The sequence below is a fragment of the Quercus lobata genome, chromosome 2 (genome assembly GCF_001633185.2).
Source record: "Quercus lobata isolate SW786 chromosome 2, ValleyOak3.0 Primary Assembly, whole genome shotgun sequence".
NCBI classification, from domain to species: domain Eukaryota; kingdom Viridiplantae; phylum Streptophyta; class Magnoliopsida; order Fagales; family Fagaceae; genus Quercus; species Quercus lobata.
The window spans coordinates 59290813-59314326 of record NC_044905.1 but is presented as its reverse complement, the minus strand read 5'-3'; the positions used below and the strand labels follow the sequence as shown (position 1 = coordinate 59314326).

The 23514-nt window shown below is 36.7% G+C and overlaps 1 protein-coding gene across 7 annotated transcripts in view; it reads right to left on the bottom strand.

Moving 5' to 3' along the window:
- Positions 1-23514, bottom strand: part of LOC115975986 (kinesin light chain 3) — a 47779-nt gene that overhangs the window by 7944 nt on the left and 16321 nt on the right. For 4 of the 7 annotated variants that reach the window (XM_031097044.1, XM_031097043.1, XM_031097041.1 and 1 more), the window contains exons 11-15: positions 23384-23461; positions 17185-17282; positions 17060-17105; positions 12503-12630; positions 1797-1905 (exon numbers count right to left, since the gene is read on the bottom strand). In XM_031097044.1, coding sequence (XP_030952904.1) covers positions 1797-1905; positions 12503-12630; positions 17060-17105; positions 17185-17282; positions 23384-23461 — 459 coding nt within the window. Of the gene's footprint in view, positions 1-1789; positions 1906-12502; positions 12631-17059; positions 17106-17184; positions 17283-23383; positions 23462-23514 lie in introns of all 7 variants that reach the window. The other 3 variants (XR_004088228.1, XM_031097046.1, XM_031097045.1) reach the window with 1 other exon arrangement.

Genomic DNA, 23514 nt, shown 5'->3' with positions numbered 1-23514 from the left:
TATTGTTGGGCACATTGATTTTGATTAATGAAATGAATTGAAAATTTTCCCGGCTTGGTGGTGATTCCAGCCAGCTATATAGGTTGGGCAGATTCACCCTTGATACCAGTAGTCCTTTGGAAGGATGCTTCCTAGAATTCTTGTCAGGCATCAAAGGCATTGGACCTAGTGTTCCTATGTTCAACCTTTGGAGAAAGATCTTGAACGGCTCTTACTAGGGTTTCTAGGGTTTGCTCCATAACAGAAAGCAACTAGGAGATAGACAACATGAAACTACTAACAAAATGCATGCAAAGGTTGTGCTAAATGCAGATGCAGGTGAGATCAATACAATAAACTTTTGACATAAAATAAAGGATAATTGGCTTGAAATTGATGTAGACAGTCAAACAAAATACCAAGGTATTTCATATTTAATTTTGCCACCTCCTGTTTCCAGCTTTGGAGTGATTTTGAGAAGAATTGATATTCAACCAAATGAATCAAAGTTTCATAATTAATATATTAAAAAAAAAAATCTGCAGTACAAGAAGAAATCTCCATGGTTCTGCCTCTAGTTGCTACCATTTAACAAAATACCCTAGTACTGAATTCAGAACAGAAAGCTTTCTGGACCATAACAGAATAGAACCTCCCAGTTGTTGTTACTATTATTATCAATAATAACAGAAACTTCAGGGTATGAAGAGGAATCAAAATCAAGTTTCCTAAAATTAGTTGTGGATGCTGATGTTAAGTACACCATATCCCTTTCTGTTATATATTTACTCTGGTGCAGTATTTGAAAGTATCTTTAGAGCTTCATGTAAAATGCACCTCTGCACCAAGCATTGGTTCTGGGTTTTAATTTGAATGAGGAAGAAGCCAGAGGATGGATAACATACATACATACATACATTACATGCTCTGTGATAGTGAATGTTGGACTGTTAAAAGCAACATATTCATCAAATTGGTGTAGCTAAAAGATGAAGAAGTGGAAATACATGAAAAGATACAATTCAAAATGAGGAAATTCGCCTAGAAATAGGGGTGGCCCCTATTGATGAAAAGATGGAAAGATGGAGGGACAGTCACTTAACATGGTTTGAACATATTTAGAAGGGAGCAATTAACGCACCAGTTAGAAAAGTGAGTTGATTCAAGTTGGGGGAACAAAAGAAGGTAGAGATAAAAAATAAAAAATAACATTAGTTGTAGTAAAAAATGATGAGAGATTACAGATTGTCCTAAAAGCTTAAGCTGTTAAGAAGTTGTGAATTTTATCCTTTAACCATAATTCTAACACTCTCCTTTATGTGTGGACCTAAATTCCTCCTTAATAAATGGGCTCCAAAATGTGGGATTTTTAACATTTTAAATGGGAGGCAGAGTAGAAATAAGGATCGAACTTGGGACCTCCTGCTCTGATACCATGAAAATTACTGACTCAACCATAATTCTAACAAAGGACACATCAATTAAGAAAGTAACAATGTATAACTTATGGGATAGAATGGCAGAAAAGAATACATGTGGCAATCCCAACTAGTCTATTGAGGATCCATCATCAACCTTAAAATATTTGGGATTAAGGGTCCGTTGTTGTTGTTGTTGTTGTTGCAACTTTGATGGCAGTAAGAATGAAAAATGTTAAAATCATTAAAAACAAGAGTTTCAGTTGATATGAGTAACAGACTATTATCAAATACAGCTCCTGACCACTAATCAAGAAGATAAAAAGGAGAATCATGTCAAAACTAGAATTTCCATGAGAAACAGATATCTCAATATAGAAAAGGAAACTGACCACTGACCAGTATGAGTAATGCCACACGGCCATCCCTCCTTGTTTCTCCACGTGCACCATAACCTTTCGTGATGACTTTTTGTTTAATCAATTTATCCAAAACTCGTTGTGCAATCCTATCATGGAAAAAGAACTGTATGACTGGTCTGTAAGAATCTACAAAACAGAAAAAGGGACTAGGAAAAATAAAATTAGAGCAAATTTACCAGATTTGCGCATTTTGTTTGTCAAGGAAATTTTGAAAAATTAAAATCAATAATAATAAAAAACATGCAAACCAATAACAGCTGTGTTTTGATTCTCCTGTATATAAAATAAAAGAAGAAAAGAAAAGAGTGAAACATGCTGGACAATTCATGGAGGCTTGTCATGTGTGTGTGTAATATAGAGAAAATTACAATACAATAAAAATGTTAGAAGCCAAATCTGGACAATATAGAGAAAATTACAATAAGAAAATCTGGACAATCTGGGTGCAACTTCCAATCGGCAGTCCAAAGCCACATATCAGCACTTCCATTTGCATCAGAAGTGCCAATCATCACCAGCTCGTTCAACGGGGCACATTTTTTCTAGGGAAGCTTCCTCCAGCTGGCATGGACATGTCGGCACCTTGACTGATCAAGTTAGCGCTCAGATTGCAGCTTATCAAGAGTTAGATGTGATAGAGCACTTTTGTAATAGTTATAGGGTTGGATAATACTAGCACATGCATAAATGAGTTGGATAACATTATTTTGTCAGGGTCAGTTTATGGCCTCATTTAACCAAGAAAGCACAGACACGGCAATTTGCCTGCTGTGCCCATGTCGTACAGGTACGGGACACAGCGTACACGTACAACACAGCTGCATATCTGTCCTTCCCTTTTTTTTAATAGTTGGACACAGCCAGGACACGGCTAGGACACAGACGGGACACGGCAAGGAGAGGGGGGAAAAAAGGTTAAAAATCCTAATCTGATCTTTTGTTCTTCTTGTCATGCCGATCTTCTTCTTCTTCTGGGGTTTTTTTTTTTTCTTTAATTAAGAAATAAATAATAAATGGTGAAATTAGATGGTGGGTTTTGCATTTTGGCCTATTTATTTTTACTTTCTTTGTTTTGTGTGCCTTTCACGTGATAATATTTAATAGCGGAGCAGAAAGTTTCAACTTTATTTGAACCATCTCCACTCCTATTTTCAAGCAATTATCATCTGCAACTTATTCCTTTTATTGAACACACACACACACACACATATAATTAATTAATATACATATCCATGTCGTACCCATGTCCTACTTTTTCAAAAATTACCATGTCGCCATACCGTATCTGTACCTGTATCTGTGCAGGTGTTTCCCAACATTTAACACATGTTAAAATGTAATTAGACATCTTTAAATGGCAATTGGGTTTGGCAATGTATATAAGCTCTCATGTAAGCCTTAATTGATGCATTTTTCACCCTCTCTCTCTCTTAATCTCTCTCTCCCTAAAGTTTTGGCTCCCTCTTCTCTGGAGGCAGAGCTCCCTCAAAGTAGCCCTTAAGCAACACCTCTCATCCCCTAAATCCCACATCCATAATCAACTTCATCATCCACTAATTCCCTCACACCTGAAAACCCTAATCTTGATTTCATACCAACCCTAACCGTTAAACACCCAAACACTTAATCCCATCGCTCAACCTAAACACACACTTGATCCTTTCACAAAATCTGTAGTATTTTCACAAAAACTCCCTGGTATCTTCAAGTGAAATCTAAATAGCTTCCGATATAAAAAAATGATGTCTCTAAATTGGCTTCATTATTGGAATTTTAAAGCTACTACAATTCCTTTCCTTATGAGAAAGTAAAGTTTCAGTTTGGAGCACAGGTCCCTCAACTCATCCTCAAGCAATAATTTTTTTTTTTTTTTTTTTGATAGGTAAGAAAGATGTATATTCAAAAAACTACTTTATGCAAAGAAACACAAACCATATCAGAGATTATAATGAAGAAAAAAGAAAAACAGAAAAGAAAACTAATTACAAAGAAAGAGAGAACTAATGAACAAGGAAAGAGAGTCACTAGATGTGAGCCCCCAAGCCCTAGCCCAATCATAAAATAAACCAGTAAAAAAAGAAAGCAACTTATCATCAAATCAATCTAAGTCGTCAAAAGTGCGCTGATTGCGTTCCCTCCAAATGCACCACATCAAACACAACGGAACTAAATTCCAAATGCTAGAAGAATGCTTCCCCAACCAATTCCACCAACCAAACAAGAAATCTGCTACGGATCTTGAGAACACCCACAAAATCCCAAAAGTTCTAAGGACAAAGCTCCATAACCAATAAGCCTTTCCACAATGTAGCAACAAATAATCTACTGTCTTCCCACAACAACGACACATAATGCCAGTCAACGAAATCAAAATCCCTACTCCTAGGTTATCACCTGTGAGAATCCTATCCTAGGCAACTGTCCAAACAAAGAGAGACAACAAGGTGCCTTAACCTTCCAAATACCTTTCCAGGGAAAAACCACGGAGGAAGAACCATGCAACTTATGATAAGAGGAACGGATATTAAAATCCCCATTCTTAGTCAACTTCCATCTCATGCGATCACTATCATCCGCTAAAGGTAACTTAGATGCCAAGAACCAAAAGAAATCATCCACCACGTCCACCTCCCAATCATTAGGACCCTGAATGAAACGAACATCCCAATCTCTCCTACCACCCGTTCCTTGCCATAACAAAGAAGATTCTACAAAGGTTGCTTTGTTAGTAGCAAAATTATACAAGACTGGGAAAGCCAAATGGAGAGGAAGCTCACCACACCACCGATCTGTCCAAAATTTCACTATATTCCCCAACCCAACCTTAAATTGGATATTTTTGCTAAAAGCTTCCCAACCCTTCCAGATACTCCTCCACAAATCACACCGGTGGACACCCCTTCCCAACTTGGAGGTCCAGTGGTCCACCCCCCCATTCTTCCCCAAATTTCGAAGCTACCACCCTTCTCCAAATCCAAGTCTCCTTAACCCCGAACCATCAAAGCCATTTTCCTAGTAAGGCTTTATTGGAAGTGGTCAGTTTCCGAATTCCTAAACCGCCATTAGCAATGGGCATACACACCTTATCCCATCCCAACAGATGTGTCTTGGAGTCACCCCACAAGAAATCCCTTTGCAACTTCTCAATTTTGTTAGCCAGGTGAGTAGGAATGGTGAAAAGAGATTAAAAAAAATAAGTAGCGAGGCTAGATAGCGTACTCTTAAGCAAGGTCAGTCTACCACCTTTTGACAAATACAACTTCTTCCACCCAGATAACTTCTATTCAATTCTTTCCAAAATAGGATTCCAAATTGAGGGAGACTTATGAGACGCCCCCAACGGCATACCAAGATAAGTCATTGGAAAAGATCCAACCCTATAACCAGTGTTGTTAAAAGCGCGCTTAAGCGCAAAGCGTAGAGTGCAGAGCCCTTGGGGCTTTTTCCCTCTAAAGCGAAGCGCCCTCACAAAAGCACACTTTAAGTGCGCTTTTTCGAGCTTTTTTATTAAGCGCAAAGTGCACTTTTTTGAGCTTTTTGTAATTTTTTTTTTTTTTTTTAAATCCTAATTTGACTTTTAGCCATTAGATCTAAATATGTTTGATATAAGCCATTGATTTAATATATAAAAACTAATAGTGTGGTGTGCTACCATACACCTAAGCCTATCTCTTTAGATATTTTTGAACTTTTAACCACAGCCACACAAACAAACGCTAAATTAGACAGTCCCAAAGATAACATTATTTAACATTCTAGTACTTTTTAGCCTTTTCCTTCTTGGTTCTATACTTCTATTTTGATTCAACCATGTTTTGTAATCATAGCCATTAAATATCATGGTTGCATATATTTTGTAAAGCACAAAAGAATTATATAAATTATATAAAATGTTTTATTGTAATTTATATGATTAATTGATCACTTGATTGTTGTATTGATCATTAATAATTTTTTTTTTTTTTTTTAAATGTGCGCTTCACATCGATCAAGCGCGTGCTTGCACTTTGCGCTTTGTGCCTAGGCTCCAGGAGGCCTTTGCGCTTAAGTGTGCTCAGCGCTTTTAACAACACTGCTTATAACCCAAAATCTCTGCCAAAGCATGCACATTATTCACTTCCCCTATAGGAACCATTTCACTCTTAAACACGTTGACCTTCAAGCCTGTCACAGCCTGAAAACAAAGTAGTAACAATCGAACATGTAGGATCTGTTCCACATTTACATCACAAAAAAGGATAGTAACATCTGCAAACAACAGATGTGAAACACATTCCCTCTACCCCTCCTACCAACAGCCTTAAAACCATGAAGTAAACCTACCCCTTCCATTCTCCCCACCATCCTACTAAACACTTCCATCATAACCAAAAATAACATGGGAGACAATGGATCTCCTTGACGCAATCCCCTTGAAATACCAAAAAAATCAGCAGGAGACCCATTGACTAACACAGAAAACTGAACTGTGAAAATACAAGTACAAATCCATTTACACCATTTCTCCCCAAAACCCATTCTCTACAACAAATTTAGAAGAGCCTCCCAATTCACATGGTCATACGCTTTCTCAATATCTAGTTTACAAATCACCCCTAAAATCTTACTCTTCACCGAACTATCAACACACTCATTGACAATAAGGACTAAATCAAGGATCTATCTGCCGCCCACAAAACTATTCTGAGATTCAGATATCAGCTGATCTAACACCACTTTCAAACGATTTGCCAGAACCTTAGCCAAGATCTTATAAATACTCCCCAACAAGCTAATAGGTCTGAAATTTCAAATATTAAAGGCATCATTCTTCTTCGGGATTAAGGAAATAAAGGTAGCATTAAAAGATTTTTCAAACTTACAATGTTGATAAAACTCTTCAAAGACTACTAAGACGTCTTTTTCCACAACTCTCCAACAATGATAGAAAAAGGTCATAGAGAAGCCATCTAAACATGGAGCTTTATCCCCTTCCAATTCTTTGACAACCGATTGAATCTCCTCCATCTCAAACCTCTTTTTCAGCCAGCCCCTCTCCATCCCCCCAATTTGATCAAACTCCAATCCTTCCACAAAAGGCTGCCACTCCTCTATCTCTAGATACAAAGTTTTATAAAATTGAATAGCCACTTCTGATCCCTCCTCATAGATCAACCCATCCACTTCCAAGAAACTCAAATGACTGTACCTTCTACGGGAATTAGCCACCTTATGGAAGAATTTAGTATTACTATCACCCGCCTTGATACATAACATTCTCGATTTTTGTCTCCAAGAGATCTCCTCCAATGAAAGAAGATGCTCTACTTGAGATCTCACTGAGTTTCTCTCATGAATCTCTGCCACAAAGAGTCCAAGATCCCCTTCCTTAGCATCTAATAAATTTAAAGCCCCTAGTAATTCTTTCTTCTGACGACCGACATTGCCAAACTCACTACAGTTCCACTAAATAATGTCTTCCTTCAAAGCCTTCAGTTTTTTAGCAAATACATAACTAGGTGTACCAAAGAAAGAATGGTGATTCCACCAAGAAAAAACTCTATCAACAAACTCATCTGTCTTCAACCATATGTTCTCAAATCTAAAAGGACTTTTCCCCCTCTCCATACCCCCAGCCTCCAAAAAAATTGGGAAGTGGTCCAAAATAGGACTATGTTGAAATCCCCAATGCAACACCAAGGAACATTCCAATATTGCTGAATACCAACCAATTCATCCCACATATGTTCCCTAACACTGTTAGCATTTGGGCCATAAACCCCTGAACATGCTCAAATAAAACCATCTTTCACACCTTGCCACTGAACCAACACAGAGAAAGAACCTACCGAAACCTCCAACTTTTCTAAAACCCTTCTATCCCACATAATCAAAACTCCACCAACTGTCTTATCAGCATCTAAAGCCACCCAATCCACAAAAGGACAACTCCACAGGCTGCAAATCATCTGTCTATCCATGCTTTTTTGAAGACATACAACATCACACTTCCACTCACGTAACAAGTTTTGCACTACCAAACGTTTTTGAGAATCATTCAATCCTCTAACATTCCAAAAGACCATTTTCAGCTTCATAAGGACAAGTACTTCCCAACTGCACTCTCTGCTGCACAACTAGCACTCTACCTCCCATCATAATTAACCGAGGAGATTAAATTCTTCAATTCTCTCTTCCCTTTACATGTAGAAGTAGCAACAGTTCGGTTAACAGTTGCTTTTCTCCGCAACATATTGGCATCCGTCATCTCCTTTTCTAGCCTTTGAAGATGAGCAATACACAGCTTCTCATGGCGACTAATAGGGAGCCCAACCAACTTACCAAAACCTGGAATTCTGTGCTTCACCCATTAGAAATATCCAACGGACTTTCGAGACCCATCACCTTAGTACCACAGTGCACTTCACCTAGCAAAGCCAACCTAGAAGGAGCAATAGTAATTAGTGGACTACAATATGAAAACCTCTCCTTAGCACCCAGACCCATTTCTAACAAAACCATTTCCCCCACCATTGATAGACACAGCTCCAGTAGTACACAATTTGCCATCGATGGTAATACTACTAAGTTGGGCTGATTGGTCTCGGTTACAACACTTGGCATGACACACTTGTCCTCCGTCCCTTGAAACAGGCACACACGACTCTCATTTCTAGCTTCAACCCTTCCCTTGTCACCAAAGTCCACAAACCCAGCATTCGACAAACTCCGAAGAAGATCAGCCAAGAAAAGACCCTTAGATGTATGCAAACTCACCTTGTCAGTCGTGCCCAGAGCCATCTCAAGTCCATCGAAGCTGATATCATCGGAAAATTCACAACTGAACTCCATCGGAGTCTTTGCCTATTGGCCCAATGCTGTTCCCTGAGATTGGATCGGGTGGAAAGTGAGTTATATAACTCAGTTTCCATCGCCCATAATCCAAAAGAACGTGGGACTCAAAAAAAAAAAAAGTTTGTTTGGGAAAATTTTTGAATGTTGTTTCCATCACTCAAAACTCAAAAAATTGAGTTTAAATGATGAAAAATGAAAACAAATTTTTTCTGTTTTCAAATTATGGAATATGAGTTATAGTGGCAAAGTTGTATAAAAAAAAATTGTAGGACCCATTTTTCTGACTTATCACTATCAAGTCATTAATGCCACTTTGCTTTTTTTTCTTCTTTCTTCTTCCTTTCTTTCTTCTTTAGACAACTCCACCCAACGAACCTTTTTTTTCTTCTTTAGACCCACTCCACCACCAAGTCACCAACGGTTTTTTTTTTTCTCTTCTTTTTCCTGGTTTTTTCTTTCTCTCTTCTTCTTCTTTCCTTTTCTTTTTCTTTCTTTCTTTCTTTCTTTTTTCTTCAGACCCACTCCACCATGTTCACCGATCAAACCCACAACCATGGCTCCGAATCTTTGGTTCCCTTTGAAACCCGATTCGTCTCAACAATCGGGCTGATTCTTGACAACCACATATACAAACCCTCTCATCAATCATCTCTGTTTTGATTTGGGTGTCTATGGGTTTATGTTTGTATGTTTAAGAGGGTTTGCATATGTGGTTTTTGGGCTGTGGGTAAGAGAAAAAAAAAAAAAAATTTCTGAAGCTTGGAGTGGTGCTGGAAGTGGGAGGGAAATCAGTCTCTTGCTGGGTTTTGTGAAATGGTCTTGTGGTGTGCATAGGCATAAAATCTGTTTCTTGCTGGGTTTTGTGATGGTCAGGGCAGAGCAATAAAATGAAAGTAGAAGAGAGAGATTGTCACACGCGGGTACACATGTGACCGGTCTGTGTAGTGACAGTGGGTGGGCTCCATCATTTTGCCAAAAATTGGAGTTAAAGAGTGAGAGATATAACTTAGATTTGGAACCAAACACAAATTTTAGAGATTTGAGTTAGAGTGGAAATAGAGATATAAGTTATAGGATATGAGTTTGAGTTCTAAGTTTTGAGATATGGGTTATGACCAAACTAAACATGGTCTAAGTGATCGCATGAGACGATTGAGCTCTCCTTTGCTGTCGAAGTATGGGCTAGTGGCTTCAAGCCGGTACTGGCTTTGTAGAAGTGCTCACCCACTTCAAAGAAACTCAGGCCTGAGAAGCAAGAGTTGGGTGGGTGACTGAAGCCCACACAGTGTTGGGTCAACCTGGGATTTGGGTCATAGCCCTTGCCATCAGAGGGCTTTGGATCACAGCCCAAATTTGGCTTGCCATCAGAAATAATTTTCCCCCGTGTTATCCACTTAAAAATGTGTGGTCCATCTTTATTAAAATCCCAAGAGGCCCGCCTCTTTCCTTTCTCACCCACCTCCACAGTCAAACCTTTCCCTGTCTAGCATGAATTCCTAAAATCATTCCCCACACCATAGTCAGAATTATTTGAATTTAAATTAAATCTTAATGGAAATCTCTTTTTATATCCTACCGGAATTGTCTCCCCTAAATTAATATCCACGTCAATACTCCGGGATTTCACAGATCCTCCACCTACGGCTACCGGACATTTTTTGGTCACCAGTTTACCGCTCATCACCACCTTTGCAGGTTCTGAGTTTAGCATCACCTTCCTCTCCTCCCCTGACTGTATCTTCCCCTTGTCTTTGATGCACAACTGCTCTGGATTTCTGTCCAAAACTTGTGCATGATGGCCTTGCACATGGCCTTGTACAGTTTCAGCAAAAGTTCTTGAGTTTTGAACCTCTGAATTACAACTATGCAGCTGGGCAACAAACTTTGTAAGGCCTGAACCACCCACAGCATATTGGTTAGGTTCCAACATCTTTCTTAACTCAAGCCCAAATGTCTTCCAACCATTCTTTGCTCTGCCCTCAGGGATAATGACAGATCTCCTAGACCCGCCAACTTTGAGTTCAGTCAAAAATAAGAAATTGCCAAAAGAGTTGGAACTCCGTTGGAAAGTGTAGGCAATATCACCATCCCTGAAAGTAAAAAACTGCTTGGAACTAATCCCGACTACAAAGTATTCGATATTCTTCATCAACCAGTGTGCCGCACTCTTACCCATAAAAACTGATTTCATAAAATATTTGCCCCATTCAAAGATCCGTAGCAAAAAATAAATGTCCCCCTTCCTCTACCACCAATTGGAAAAATTTGGATTCAATAAAGAAACTATGAAAACCACCCATACCCGATTGGAGTAGGGGAAAAGAACAAGATATCTGACTAATCTAAGGTACCCAGGCCTCCTTAGGTGGTGAAATTCAAATTCAAGCAATAATTATTCACATTAGAAGGTTGATAGTTTTGTTAGGTGGGTATGTTTGGCAAGCCTTTTAATCAAATTAACAAACTAAACCTTATAGTTTAAGGGGAGTAACCAAATTAAACCCTACAGTTTATGTTAAATTTCCGATTATCCCAAAAACTTAAGTTATTAGGAAATGATAAATCTAATAATTTAACCTCATAATTCTAACAATTCCCCTCACATGTGAGCTCAAACTACCTTTTAATAGGTAATATTCAACACGTGGGATTTTCAATGGAAGGTAGAGTGGAGGAAACAGGGATCCAACTCAGGACTTCCTACTCTGATATCATATTACCAATTGTCTCAAAAGCTTAAACTATTGGGAAACGGTAAATTGAATTATTTAATCACATAATTCTAATAGTATAAAATTAAAAAATTAAACCTAAGGTTTCAAAAGGTAACAAATTAAGCCCTATAGTTTTCAAATTAACAAATAAAAAAATAAGTTTCAAAAGGAAATAAATTAAATCTTAGCCCATTTAAGCGGAATGGTGTACGTATGATAGGGATTAATATGGATTAAGGGTTAATTTATTACTTTTCAAAACCTCAAGGTTTAACTTATTTTTCTTAACACTATAAAGTTTAATTTGTTACTTAATTTTATTATTATTTATTTTTTTACAAGATGAAAATTCTACTCTAACCTAATCTAAGTATATATATGTGTGAAGCTCCCTCTTGGAGACTTAAATCCCGGCCCTCACCCCCCACACTTCACAAGCATTTATACTTGTGGAGTCATCACGTCAAGGGTGTGCGGTGGTAATTTGTTACTTATTAAAACCTCAAGGATTAACTTAGTACTTTTGAAACTATAGGTTTAATTTGTTCCCCTAAATTATAGGGTTAAAATGTACTTTTCCCAAAAAATGTATAAATTTTATAATGTTTGAAAACTTATACTATCCTATAACCCTATCTAAAACTTAGGCGAAGAACACTCCTTAGAAGGTATGAAAGCACTAAGAATGTTGACTTTTTCCATCTTAAGTAAGCAAATCATCAAACTATAGAGCGGAATAGAAGAAAGTAAAGTTTTTCAAGTTGCAATTTCATAGCTTCAAAGATGAGAAAGTTGGTATTACTTTTCTAATTAACTGTAAGCACCTGTATCTTCCTCAATATGGATATAAATCATATAAATCAAATAAAAATGACCCCAGTAAGAAAGGAAAACACTTAAGTACATAGCAGAGCCGCAGGGAGGGGGGGAGACAACAAACAATAGATAAAAAAAAATGAAAAAAATAACATAGTAATCAATTGAACAATTTTTTTAATAAATAAAAAATGTATGAAACAATGAAAAACATGAACGGTTACTTTACTCTTGACATTTTTTTTTAAACCCAGTTTTTTTCTTCTTCTTTTTTTAATTTAATTCTAATATAGTTAAAATGTGGCAAAGTGAAACTAACCTTATGGAATTTTCTAAAAGATCCTTTGCCTTTTCAAGCTCAGAAATTGCACCAGAAATATCCAACTTCCTTAGTCTGTTGCAATTAAGCATTGCCACCCTAGCAATGTGAAGCATGTTGGCACCAATCTGCCAATGGGAAAGAAAAATAAATCCTCAGGCAAGGTGTCTATCATCTTGTCCTCTTGCGCATTTTATTATCAAATATCAATAATGGGAGAGGGGGGGGGGGGGGGGGGGTGGAAGACTATTATTTTAGACATCACTTTTCCAATCAAGTCTGGTCACAGTTTAAATCCTTTTGATTGTGTTTCTGTTAGACTGGATATGTTCTAGGATTTGAGTCTGAAATCAACATAGAAAGAAAAGTACCAAAATGTTGAGTTTCATATAAATATTGAGGCATTCAGAGTCTAAAGAGAAAAGAGGCCAGAGTGAGTTAAATTATAAATGTCTTGAAATTCAATAGTTAACGCTTTCAGCATATCTTAGAGGAAAAAATATATATAAAAGGTTATCATAGAGAACCCAAAGCAGTCGCTATCAACAAGTTTCCATGGTGGTAATTCCAACATACGCACTAACAACCATCAGTGGGAGCAAAACCAAACATAGGGAAAACAAATTGCCAAGCAGAGATTAGCAGAAGCAATAAGAGGCATTGTAGGCAGTTTTCTCTTATCTATTTCATGAAATTGAAATTAAATAAATAAATAAACTGATAACTAATAATTTTAATAGGAAATAGAAAAGCATCAAGTACACATGGGGCATACTAGATGTACAACAAACTAAACTTTGCTCAAAGTAGAGTGATCAATAAACTCTAACAAGTTTCATGAAAAACTTCCATGAATTTGAAATTTCAAGTTTTTCATGAAATTTCAAATTTAAACATTTCTTGAGCTCTCTGAGCCAAGAAAATTGATATTCGATTGTTCCAACTTCAATCTTATTATTTTTTTCTTTACTTTAATCTTATTTGTTGCTGAAATTTCTTCTTTCTCAACCAGACTTAAGTTCTCATCTCACCACATTTTTGTTGGATAAATCAACATGTATTCACTTACACTAAATACAAAGTCAAACTTACTGTTTCAGTTACTGTCCAGAAAACTCCTTGAAATTCTTAACATATACAAATGAACACCTTTTGCTTTTACAAAATTAAAATATAAATAATCTCTAAGTTATGAGGATTTTAATATCCATTCATTTTATCATAAGCTACATGGTTCTTCTTCCGTTGTTTTTCCGTGGAAAGGTATTTGGAAGGTTAAGGCACCCTGATGTGTCTCTTTCTTTGTTTGGACAGTCACATGGGATAGGATTCTTACAAGCGATAACTTGCGGGTTAGGGGCTTTGATTTCGTTGACTGGTGCATTATGTGTTGTTGTTGTGATGAGACAGTGGATCATTTGTTATTACACTGTAGAAAGGCTTATCGGCTGTAGAGCTTTGTCTTTAGAACTTTTGGGATTTTATGGCTTCCCTCACGTTCAGTGGCAAATTTCCTCTTTGGTTGGTGGAATTAGTTGGGGAAGCACTCATCTAACATTTGGAATTACTATATTTGGAAGGAATGCAATCAGCGGACTTTTGGAGATTTAGATAGATCCGATGACCAGTTGCTTGCTCTCTTTACTGGTTCCCTCTATGATTGGTCTAGGGCTTGAGGACTCACATCTAGTGATTCTCTCCCTTTGTTCCTTAGCTCTCTCTTTCTTTGTAATTAGCTTTTCTTTTAAGTTTTTGCTTTTATCTCTTTTTTTGTATTGTTTGATAGGCTTTGTGCTACTTTGCATAAGGCAGTTTTTTGAATATACATCTTCTTACTTATAAAAAAAATAATAATAATCTCTAAAATCTAGGAGGTCAAGCTATATTACTAAGACATTTTCCCACAACCCTACACAGAACCTAATGCTGATGTAGGACAGAATATGGGGATAATTTTTATCGTTTGTTAACTTTTTATATTTCTTTGATTTTAGGTGTATTTTATACTTTCCTAGTCAAATTAGAGCCCTATATGGTAGGGCATCAATTAGGATCAGTTTAAGAATATTTCTACTTGAAAAATAAGTTTTCTGAAGCCTTTGAATAGGCCAGCAATATGTAAAATAAAAATTAAATTCAGAAGTTTAGAATTTCATTAATAAAACTTCAGAGGTTTTCTCTTTTTCTGGTAGATTCCAGGTTTTCCTTGTGGATTCAAGGAAACCATTATGGATTTAAGAGTTTCATTAAGCTAGAACAAGATCTAGACACTGCTTAGGACCAACAGGCCACACGACAGGAGAGCGATCAACTTTGCACGCTCCATCCTTCGTCCCTTTGCCTATAGGTGTCTGGATTCCTTCTGCTTTCATGCATGCTGATGCTTTCAGCCTTACTCAAATAGGGGGTGTCATTATATTCCAAACTAACCATCAGCACCAAGCAAAGAAGCCTTATCCCACAGGAAGACCGCAAAGAGCTCCCAAAGCAATCAGTGGAAGGGAGTTTTCTTAGCTCCCAATACGCTGAATGCAGAATCCTTAATAGGTGACAATGACCATTGCAGTAGCCATGTGGCTCAGAGCTGTCACAGCCCAGGAACAAAAATGCAATTATCAGGGTCGCACTTTACCATTGAGCTAATAGCCCGTTGTGCGAGCCTGCCATCAGGGCCCAATATGCCAAAAGCGAGAGAAAGCCCATCCCTCTCTATCTCAACCATCCACTACTCGTGTGGAGCCACAGCAGTCGTCAAAACTGACCTCTGTAGGCAAGATACCATTGGAATTTGGATTGCCGAAGCCTAGCTAAGCCACTAAGCTATCTATTCCAATCATTATTTCTCCTGATCGGAACTAGACCCAGGCCAAGTGGCGGCTTCAATTCATTCACGGCCTAAGGAGCACGGCAATCGGCAGTGAGGTGAGGCGAACGATGAAGAGCTAGAGAGTTGGTAAGACAGGGTGTAGCACAGTCTGGTCAGCACATCTTTTTAGGTTCGAATCCTTTCACCTTGGTGTGGTGAATTGTAAGAAAAATTTTTATTAGTTTCCTCTGGAAGAGTTATTTAAAGTTGTGGAACCTTTTATTTAAGCAAGCTATTTCTTCCTCATTCTGATTTTGATTTTCATATCATGGATCTTGGTTCACACTTTATGGCATTTTCACTATCCAAAAATACAATCCCACAGCGGATTGTTTATGGAACTACTATTGATAGCCAAAAATGGCTTCTTAACTTTATGAATGGAACCATAGGGTCTCAGAATGCTTCCTCATCTTCTTTCAAAAGTCCCACCTGAATACATTTAAATTTTTTTACAGAATTAAATCTATGCTCAAAAACAAAAACTATAAATATATATATATATATATATATATATTGTCTTTGTTTTCGAGCACGGATTTTTCTGGCCCAAGTGTATCTTGTAAAAACACTTCTGGTAGGTGAGCTTTTCAATGATCTGGCATAGTAAACAACCAAGGCGAACGTAATTGGTACTGCACTTTCATCCTGCATCAGTTGGTATCTATCCTATTGTGTTTCCTTTCTGCGCTAAATACACAGGAAGTATACAAGAGCAACAACAAAAAATATTTAACCTCTAAAATCTAAGAGGTCGGGGAATCTGTTAAAAACTTAAAATTACATGATGAGGCTCATAATTCCTATTCCATGCTCATGGAAAATGATTATAAAGCTTTACAATTACTAAAATTGTACAACTACAAAAATTTACTTGGTCCCCTTAGGTACTTGTGACTTTTTTTTTTCCCCTTTTTTTTTGCTAGTTACACACCCACCGGGTGAGTATTGAACCTACAACCTTACCCTTCAACTTGCTCTTACAAGGGACGTCATTTGAACTAGAGCACACTGAACTCATTGGTGTGCTTAAGATTGATTTTAAATGAATGTTTCTTTTGAAGAGTATATTCATTGATATGTTATATTTGAATTCATTATTATCCACCTGCAAATAAGAAGTAAGCAATTTTTCATTTATCCTTGTGCAAGATCGGAATACATCAATGTCTTGAGATCAAATTCTTTTAAAGATTATTGCATACATTTTGCCCCAATATACTTGATTCAGCATTTTTTCATTCTTGTCTTACCATTTAAACAGGTCTTATCTACACTTTGGTGTGCTTCCAATGCATAGTATTTTTCTTTTCTTTTTTTCTGTTGCATTTGCATTTTTCAAAACATCTTTTGAAATGTGGTCATCCTTAGATCACACAAAAATCATTCTAACAGAAAAAGATTATAACGCATGATAAGACATGATGAGACATAGATACACTGACTCCATAATGAATCATAAAAACACAGAGGAATACTATATAATATCTTGTATGAAAATTGTTGTTTCTTAGAAGTTCTTTTGCTAATCCCTGATGCTGTAACTTAAAGTAAATAATTAAAAGAGCAATCTTGTCTATACATCAAGACTGAAGCCTATATGTAATAAAAATATATCTATTAGTTATGAAAACTATAAAAATCCAACTTTGACAATATATAAGATGAGTTAATGAGCAAAAACATCAAACCTGAATATGATCTTCTGGAAGTAACATTTTCCGGGCATCAAGACACCTGCAAGGATAAGAAATACATTCCATTTGAAATCATCAGAAAATTACTTTTGTGGACAGTTGTATACATTACTATTCACCTTTCAAAGAGCTCCTGTGCTTCCTTTAAGTTCTCAGCTGATTGTAGGGTCATGGCCAGCCCTTCAGCTGCAATAATAGTGTCCAAAGAATTCCATCCCTGTCTTGCATGAATGATAGCAACGTAAAAATGATGACAACAAATAAGTAAAAACTCCTTACAAATATATACATATAAATATATATATATATATATATATTTATATCTATATCTATATATGTACACATATAGATATATATGTACACATATAGATATACATATATATGTGTACACACACACATGTGTATATATATATATATATATATGTACACATATATATAACGTTCATTAAATGTATGAAGCTCAGTCATAACATAGCATTTCAATCAAAGATCTCCAATCACATCACAATATGCATTGAAAGCACCATGTAATTAAAATGCTAGGTATTTTGATAGATCTAAATTATCACTAGACAGTAGACTGAAATGTCGTATTCCGGGGGTGGTGTGTAAGCTAGACATTGAGAAAGCATACAATCATGTGAATTGGGATGCTTTGTTTTATCTGTTGGAGAGAATGGGCTTTGGGGATAGATGGAGGAGATGGCTAAAGACTTGTGTCTCTACCGTTCGCTTCTCAGTTCTGGCTAATGGATCTCCTGCTGGTTTCTTTGGTAGCTCTAGAGGTCTCAGACAAGGCGATCCTTTGTCTCCCCTTCTCTTTCTGTTAATCATGGAGGTTTTAAGTCGTATCCTGAAGAAAACTGAGGAAGGGGGTTTCATTCAAGGTTTTCATGTGGGTCCTGTTAATTCTACTGGTATCCGGGTTTCTCACCTCCTATTTGCTGATGATACCATTCTTTTCTGTGATGCCTCTAGAGAGCAGATTCTTTCTATTAGGCTAGTTTTGACTTGTTTCCAAGCTTTTACTAGTCCAAAGGTGAATGTGGGAAAAAGTGAAATTGTCCCTATTGGGAAGGTGCGTAACATTCATTATTTGCCTAATATCCTTAAGTGCAAGGTGGGCAATTTGCCTATGATTTACTTGGGTATGCCATTGGGTACTTTGTACAAAACAGCCTCTATTTGGAATCCGATCCTTGAGAGGATGGAAAAGAAGCTTTCAGGCTGAAAGCAGCTTTATTTGTCAAAGGGTGGTAGACTCACCTTGCTGAAGAGTACCCTTTCAAGCCTTCCAACGTATTACCTTTCCCTTTTTACCATCCCTAAAGCTGTGGCGACTAGATTGGAATGCATCCAAAGGATCTTTTTGTGGGGTTCATCAGTTGAGTGCTTCAAATATTCTTTGGTGGCTTGGGAAAAGGTTTGCTTACCGCGTGAGTTGGGTGGTTTAAGAATTCGGAAGTTGGTGCCTTTTAATCAGGCTCTATTAGGGAAATGGCTTCGGAGGTATGGCCATGAAACCTCGCATCTGTGGCGAAGGGTCATTGCCATGAAATATGGGAAAAGAAAAGGGGGTTGGTGCACTAGAGTTTGTAGTAGGGCTCATGGTTGTGGGTTATGGCAAAGTATTAGTGAAGGGTGGGAAACTTTCACTAAGCATTTCTCTTTTGTGGTGGGGGATGGTTCTCGTATTCTTTTTTGGCATGATAAGTGGACTGATGATGTTCCTCTCAAAATTCTTTATCCTCAGTTATTTTTGTGTTCAGCTAATAAGGAGGCTTATATTTCTGAGGTGTTAAGCCCTCCTGTAGGTGATAATGATAAAGTGTGGAGTCTAGGTTTTCACAAGGACTTCAATGATTGGGAGTTGGCGGCTTCCTACTCCTTTCTTTATTTCATCCAAACCCGAATTCCTAGGGAAGGAGGGTGTGACAGATTTGTTGGGATCTTAATGGCAGTGGGAAGTTTGATACTCGGTCCTTTTATCATAAGATTCGAAATGCAGCTCCGTCCACTTTTCCTTGGAAAGGAATTTGGAAAGTTAAGGTTCCTAAAAGGGTGGCTTTTTTTATGTGGACAGCAACCCATGGTCAAATTCTAACTTTAGATAACCTTATGCTTCGTGGTCGCCCTTTGGCGAATCATTATTGTTTGTGCTGTTGTAATGCGGAATCTGTGGATCACTTATTACTTATTTGTCCGATAGTTCATTCTTTGTAGATGTATATGCTTCGGTTGTTTGGGATGGAATGGGTCATGCCAGGTTCAGTTGTGGACTTATTATTTTGTTGGTATCATTGGCTTGGGAAGCATAGCTCAGATATTTGGGATTTGGTTCCAGGATGTTTAATGTAGACTATTTGGACTGCACAAAATCGACGGTATTTTGAGGATGAGGAGAAAACGGTGGTTCAGTTATTAAAGTATTGCTAGTGGACCCTCTTCAATTGGTCTCATTGTTGGGGCTATTCGGATTGTTCTACCCTTTTAGATTTTCTTTCATCTATTAGTATAGATTAGGGGCTGCTTCTGTCTTTTTGTTTCTTTCTTCCTTTGTTCTCTACCGTGAACTTTGTGTGCTTTTCTTGCTATTCTTTTATTAATAATATTCTCTTCTTACTTATCAAAAATAAATAAATTATCACTACTTACACTAGATCACTTTTTGATGAGAGAGATTGGAGGTTTTGGCTACAACAATTGCAAAGCCTTAGTCCCAAAACTTTGAGGTCGGCTATGAATCCTTAACAAGCTAATCGAGCTCAACCACATTTATTCTTCTCTGCCGTTCTATTATATTTAAAATCATACACTGTATCACCTCCTTAATAAACATGTCTTTTACTACTGCTACCATTTTTATTTTAGGTCTTCTTCTATCTCTTCCCATCTTTATACTTGAACCAAATCACTGTTCCTCCCAAGTGCATTAATCGCTCTCCTTTGCACATAATCAAACCATCTCAAGCAACTCTCCCTCATATTTACATCAATATAGACACCCCATAATTAAACAAATTTCTTCATTTTATTTACTTATCTTTTCTTGAATTTCCACTTATCTATCTTAACATCATGACTTACACTACACACATTTTATGAATATGTTACTTCTTAATAGCCCAACATACAAGCATCTTAACATCATGACTAAAACTACACACATTTTATGAATATGTTACTTCTTAATAGCCCAACATACAAGATGGCTAGTCATTTACTAGCCTTGTAAAACCTTCCCTTTAACTTACTTATCAAAAAAAAAAAAAACTTTCCCTTTAACTTAATATGTATTCTATGAGCATCCAATACCCTTGAGACACTTTTCCACTTTATCCACTTTGCTCTTATCCTATAATTCATATCCGCTTCGATCTCTCCATCCATTATGAATTATTGATCTAAGATATCAAAATCACTTACTCCTTGATATCTTTTTGATAAGTTAAAAAAAATATAAGTATAGAAAAAGCATAACCACAAGTTATGTACCTAAGTGGCACCACAAATTAACAAAAATTATAAAAATAAGAATCTCTACCGTATTATAGAATGAATGACCACTTAAAAAAGCCATCCAATAATAAAAGTAATGTAAAAAATATTTTTTGTTATATAGGTGATAATGAGACAACTTCATGGACAAATAAACAAAGTAGCCTAAAGAATTACAATTGAGAAAATATCTACACTGAATCGACTCTACAAAGGATGGAACATAGTTACTATCTGTGAGACCAGATACAAAAGACCACTCATAAAGAGAACTAATGATGAATGCTTGCAATTGAGTTGATGTGCAGTCCACATCCTCAAAAGTATGCCAATTTATTTTCCTCCATATAGTCCACATCAAACATAAAGGAACAAGAATCCAGATATTAGGTCCCCTACTCTGCCACCCACATAATAAATCAAGAACTTTCCCCGCTAATACCCATTGAATCCCAAACATCTTGAATATAAAACTCCATAACTCGAGCTACACTACAATGTATCAAAAGTTGGTCCACAGTCTCCCCACTACAACAACACATACAATACCAACTCACCATTGAATAAAACCCCTCTTTATAAGGTTTTCACAAGTTAGAACTTTCCTCCAAGCTGCTGTCCATACAAAAAAGGAAACTCTCTAGGGAGCCAACCCTAATGTAAAAAAGATTGTCTTAAAATCTAACATAGCTCATTCAATTCCTTCAAGCATCTAGTTATTACACTCTCTCCAAAATAGTCCACATTATCATAGGACCACATTCCAACCATCACCACTACAATGTTTAGCAAACTACCAATTCCAACAGGTCAACAAATCAACTATCCTATTAGGCATAACCCAATGTACCCCAAATAAACATAATAAGATAGACCATAATTCTTTAGCAATATCACCATTAGAATAATGGTCAAGTGATTAAATTCACACTTTCCTATCAACTAAAACTTTAAAAATAAGTGATACTTTATCGTGGCTCTAAATAAGTGAGTTCGAACATTAACTCCACTCTACCTTTCATTTAAAAAGTTAAACTCACATGTTAAGTGCCACTCTTAAACTAGGAAGCACAGACACAGACACAGGTACAATACAGTGACACAAATAATTTCTAAAAAAATATTAACGTAAAACGACCGATACAACACGGTATGACACGAGTACAGCACCCTAAATGAAATGTCCGTGCTTCCTAACTTTTAAAAGGAAAATATGGGTGCACAATTGAAGGGAAGTGCTAAAATAGTGGTTAAATGATTAAATTACCACTTCCTATTAGCTTAAACTTTTGGGACAAGTGGTAGTTTATCATGGTATCAAAGTAAGTGGTCCTAAATTTAAATCTTGTGTCAACTCTACCTCCCATCAAAAATTAAAATTCCAAATGTTGGACCTTAGGGGGAGTCTAGACCCACACGAGCAGACATTGACTCCTAAGCTGCGACCTTGTTAGTGAAACATGCTAGCCCTTCAACAACTTTACTAGCCAAACCACCAAGCTCAATTGTAGGTGTTAGCCCAATTCCATAAAAACCATCCATGACAGCGGGCCCAATTCCGTAGCTCTTTAAACATTTTCCCTATTAAAAAACTCAAAAGCACATAGCCTGTCCAAGCCCAACATTATGTGCTTTTTAAAACATTTTGGCCCGCTATTTTTTCCAGCCTAATTATAGAACACTAGGGACTAGCCCCAAAATGGGGCGTTTCAAAACTCCCCTTAAAGTTGATGCATGGAAACCACTTGGTAACCACCCTCTTAGGACCCCTAATCTCCCATGACACGTGCCTCTTCCCATTTTCATTCACTTTAATAATGAGCTTATTTTTTAATTCATGTTTATAACATGCATTAGGTTCACTCTTTTGGTATCTCTTGACCATCAAGTTCTACAACTCCATTTTTATTTCTCATTTTACTAAGCTCACACTTCATGTACTCTATTTTAGACCTACTTAACCTAAACCCAGTAGATTCTAAACCATCCCTCCATATTTCCAACTTAATGCTGACTCCATGCCTAGTTTCATCTACTAAAGCTATATCGTTTGCAAAAGGCATATACCAAGGGACTTCACCTTGAATCAGTCTAGAAAGTTCATCTATAACTAGTGTAAAGAGATCAACTTAAAGTTGATAATTGTAAAAACCTACTGTGAGAAGAAACTCACTTACTATGCCTCCACTTGTTCTCACAATAGTTACAGTTGTCATACATATCCTTAATCACCTTTATAAATGTTAAAGAACTCTCTTTTCCAAAATCCACCATATAACCTCTCTAAGTTCTCTATCAAAAGCTTTCTCTAGGAAAATAAAATCATATGAAAATCTTTACAGGCTTCTCTATATTTCTCCTTCAAACATCTGAATAAGAGAATTACTTCCATAGTAGACCACTCTGACATAAAACCAAAATAATTATCCACTATTGTTTATTGTCTTAACCTATGTTTCATAGTGTGATTATCAGATTTGGGGTTTTGCTTCTTCCTCCATTTTGGATTTTTTTTAATCTAATTATAATTTTAGATCTTGGCTTTTTCCTTCTTTTCTATGTATCTCTTGTATACTTCTCATATTCTAGGGTTGCCCTTTTTTTTCTAATAGAATCTTAAATTTATCAAAACAATTAAAAAAGATCTCATGCGAAAAGAAATACTAAGCTAAATGCAACAATCTAAATTTCAAACCTTAAGAATACCATGCAACCTTTGTCTAAAATATTTAAGTACAAGGAAATATCAAGTGAGAGGTTTAGCAGCACAGAATCAAAATATAGTATATACAAAAAGAGGAAAAAGAAAAGAAATTAAACCTTTGATAATTCCATTATATGCAGTATCTTTCTCTGCAAATTCTCAGCTTCTGTGGGACGATTAGACTTCAGATAGATCTAGGTAGAAACCAAAATAATAAAATTCAAAAGCAAGAAAAACCATAAATAGA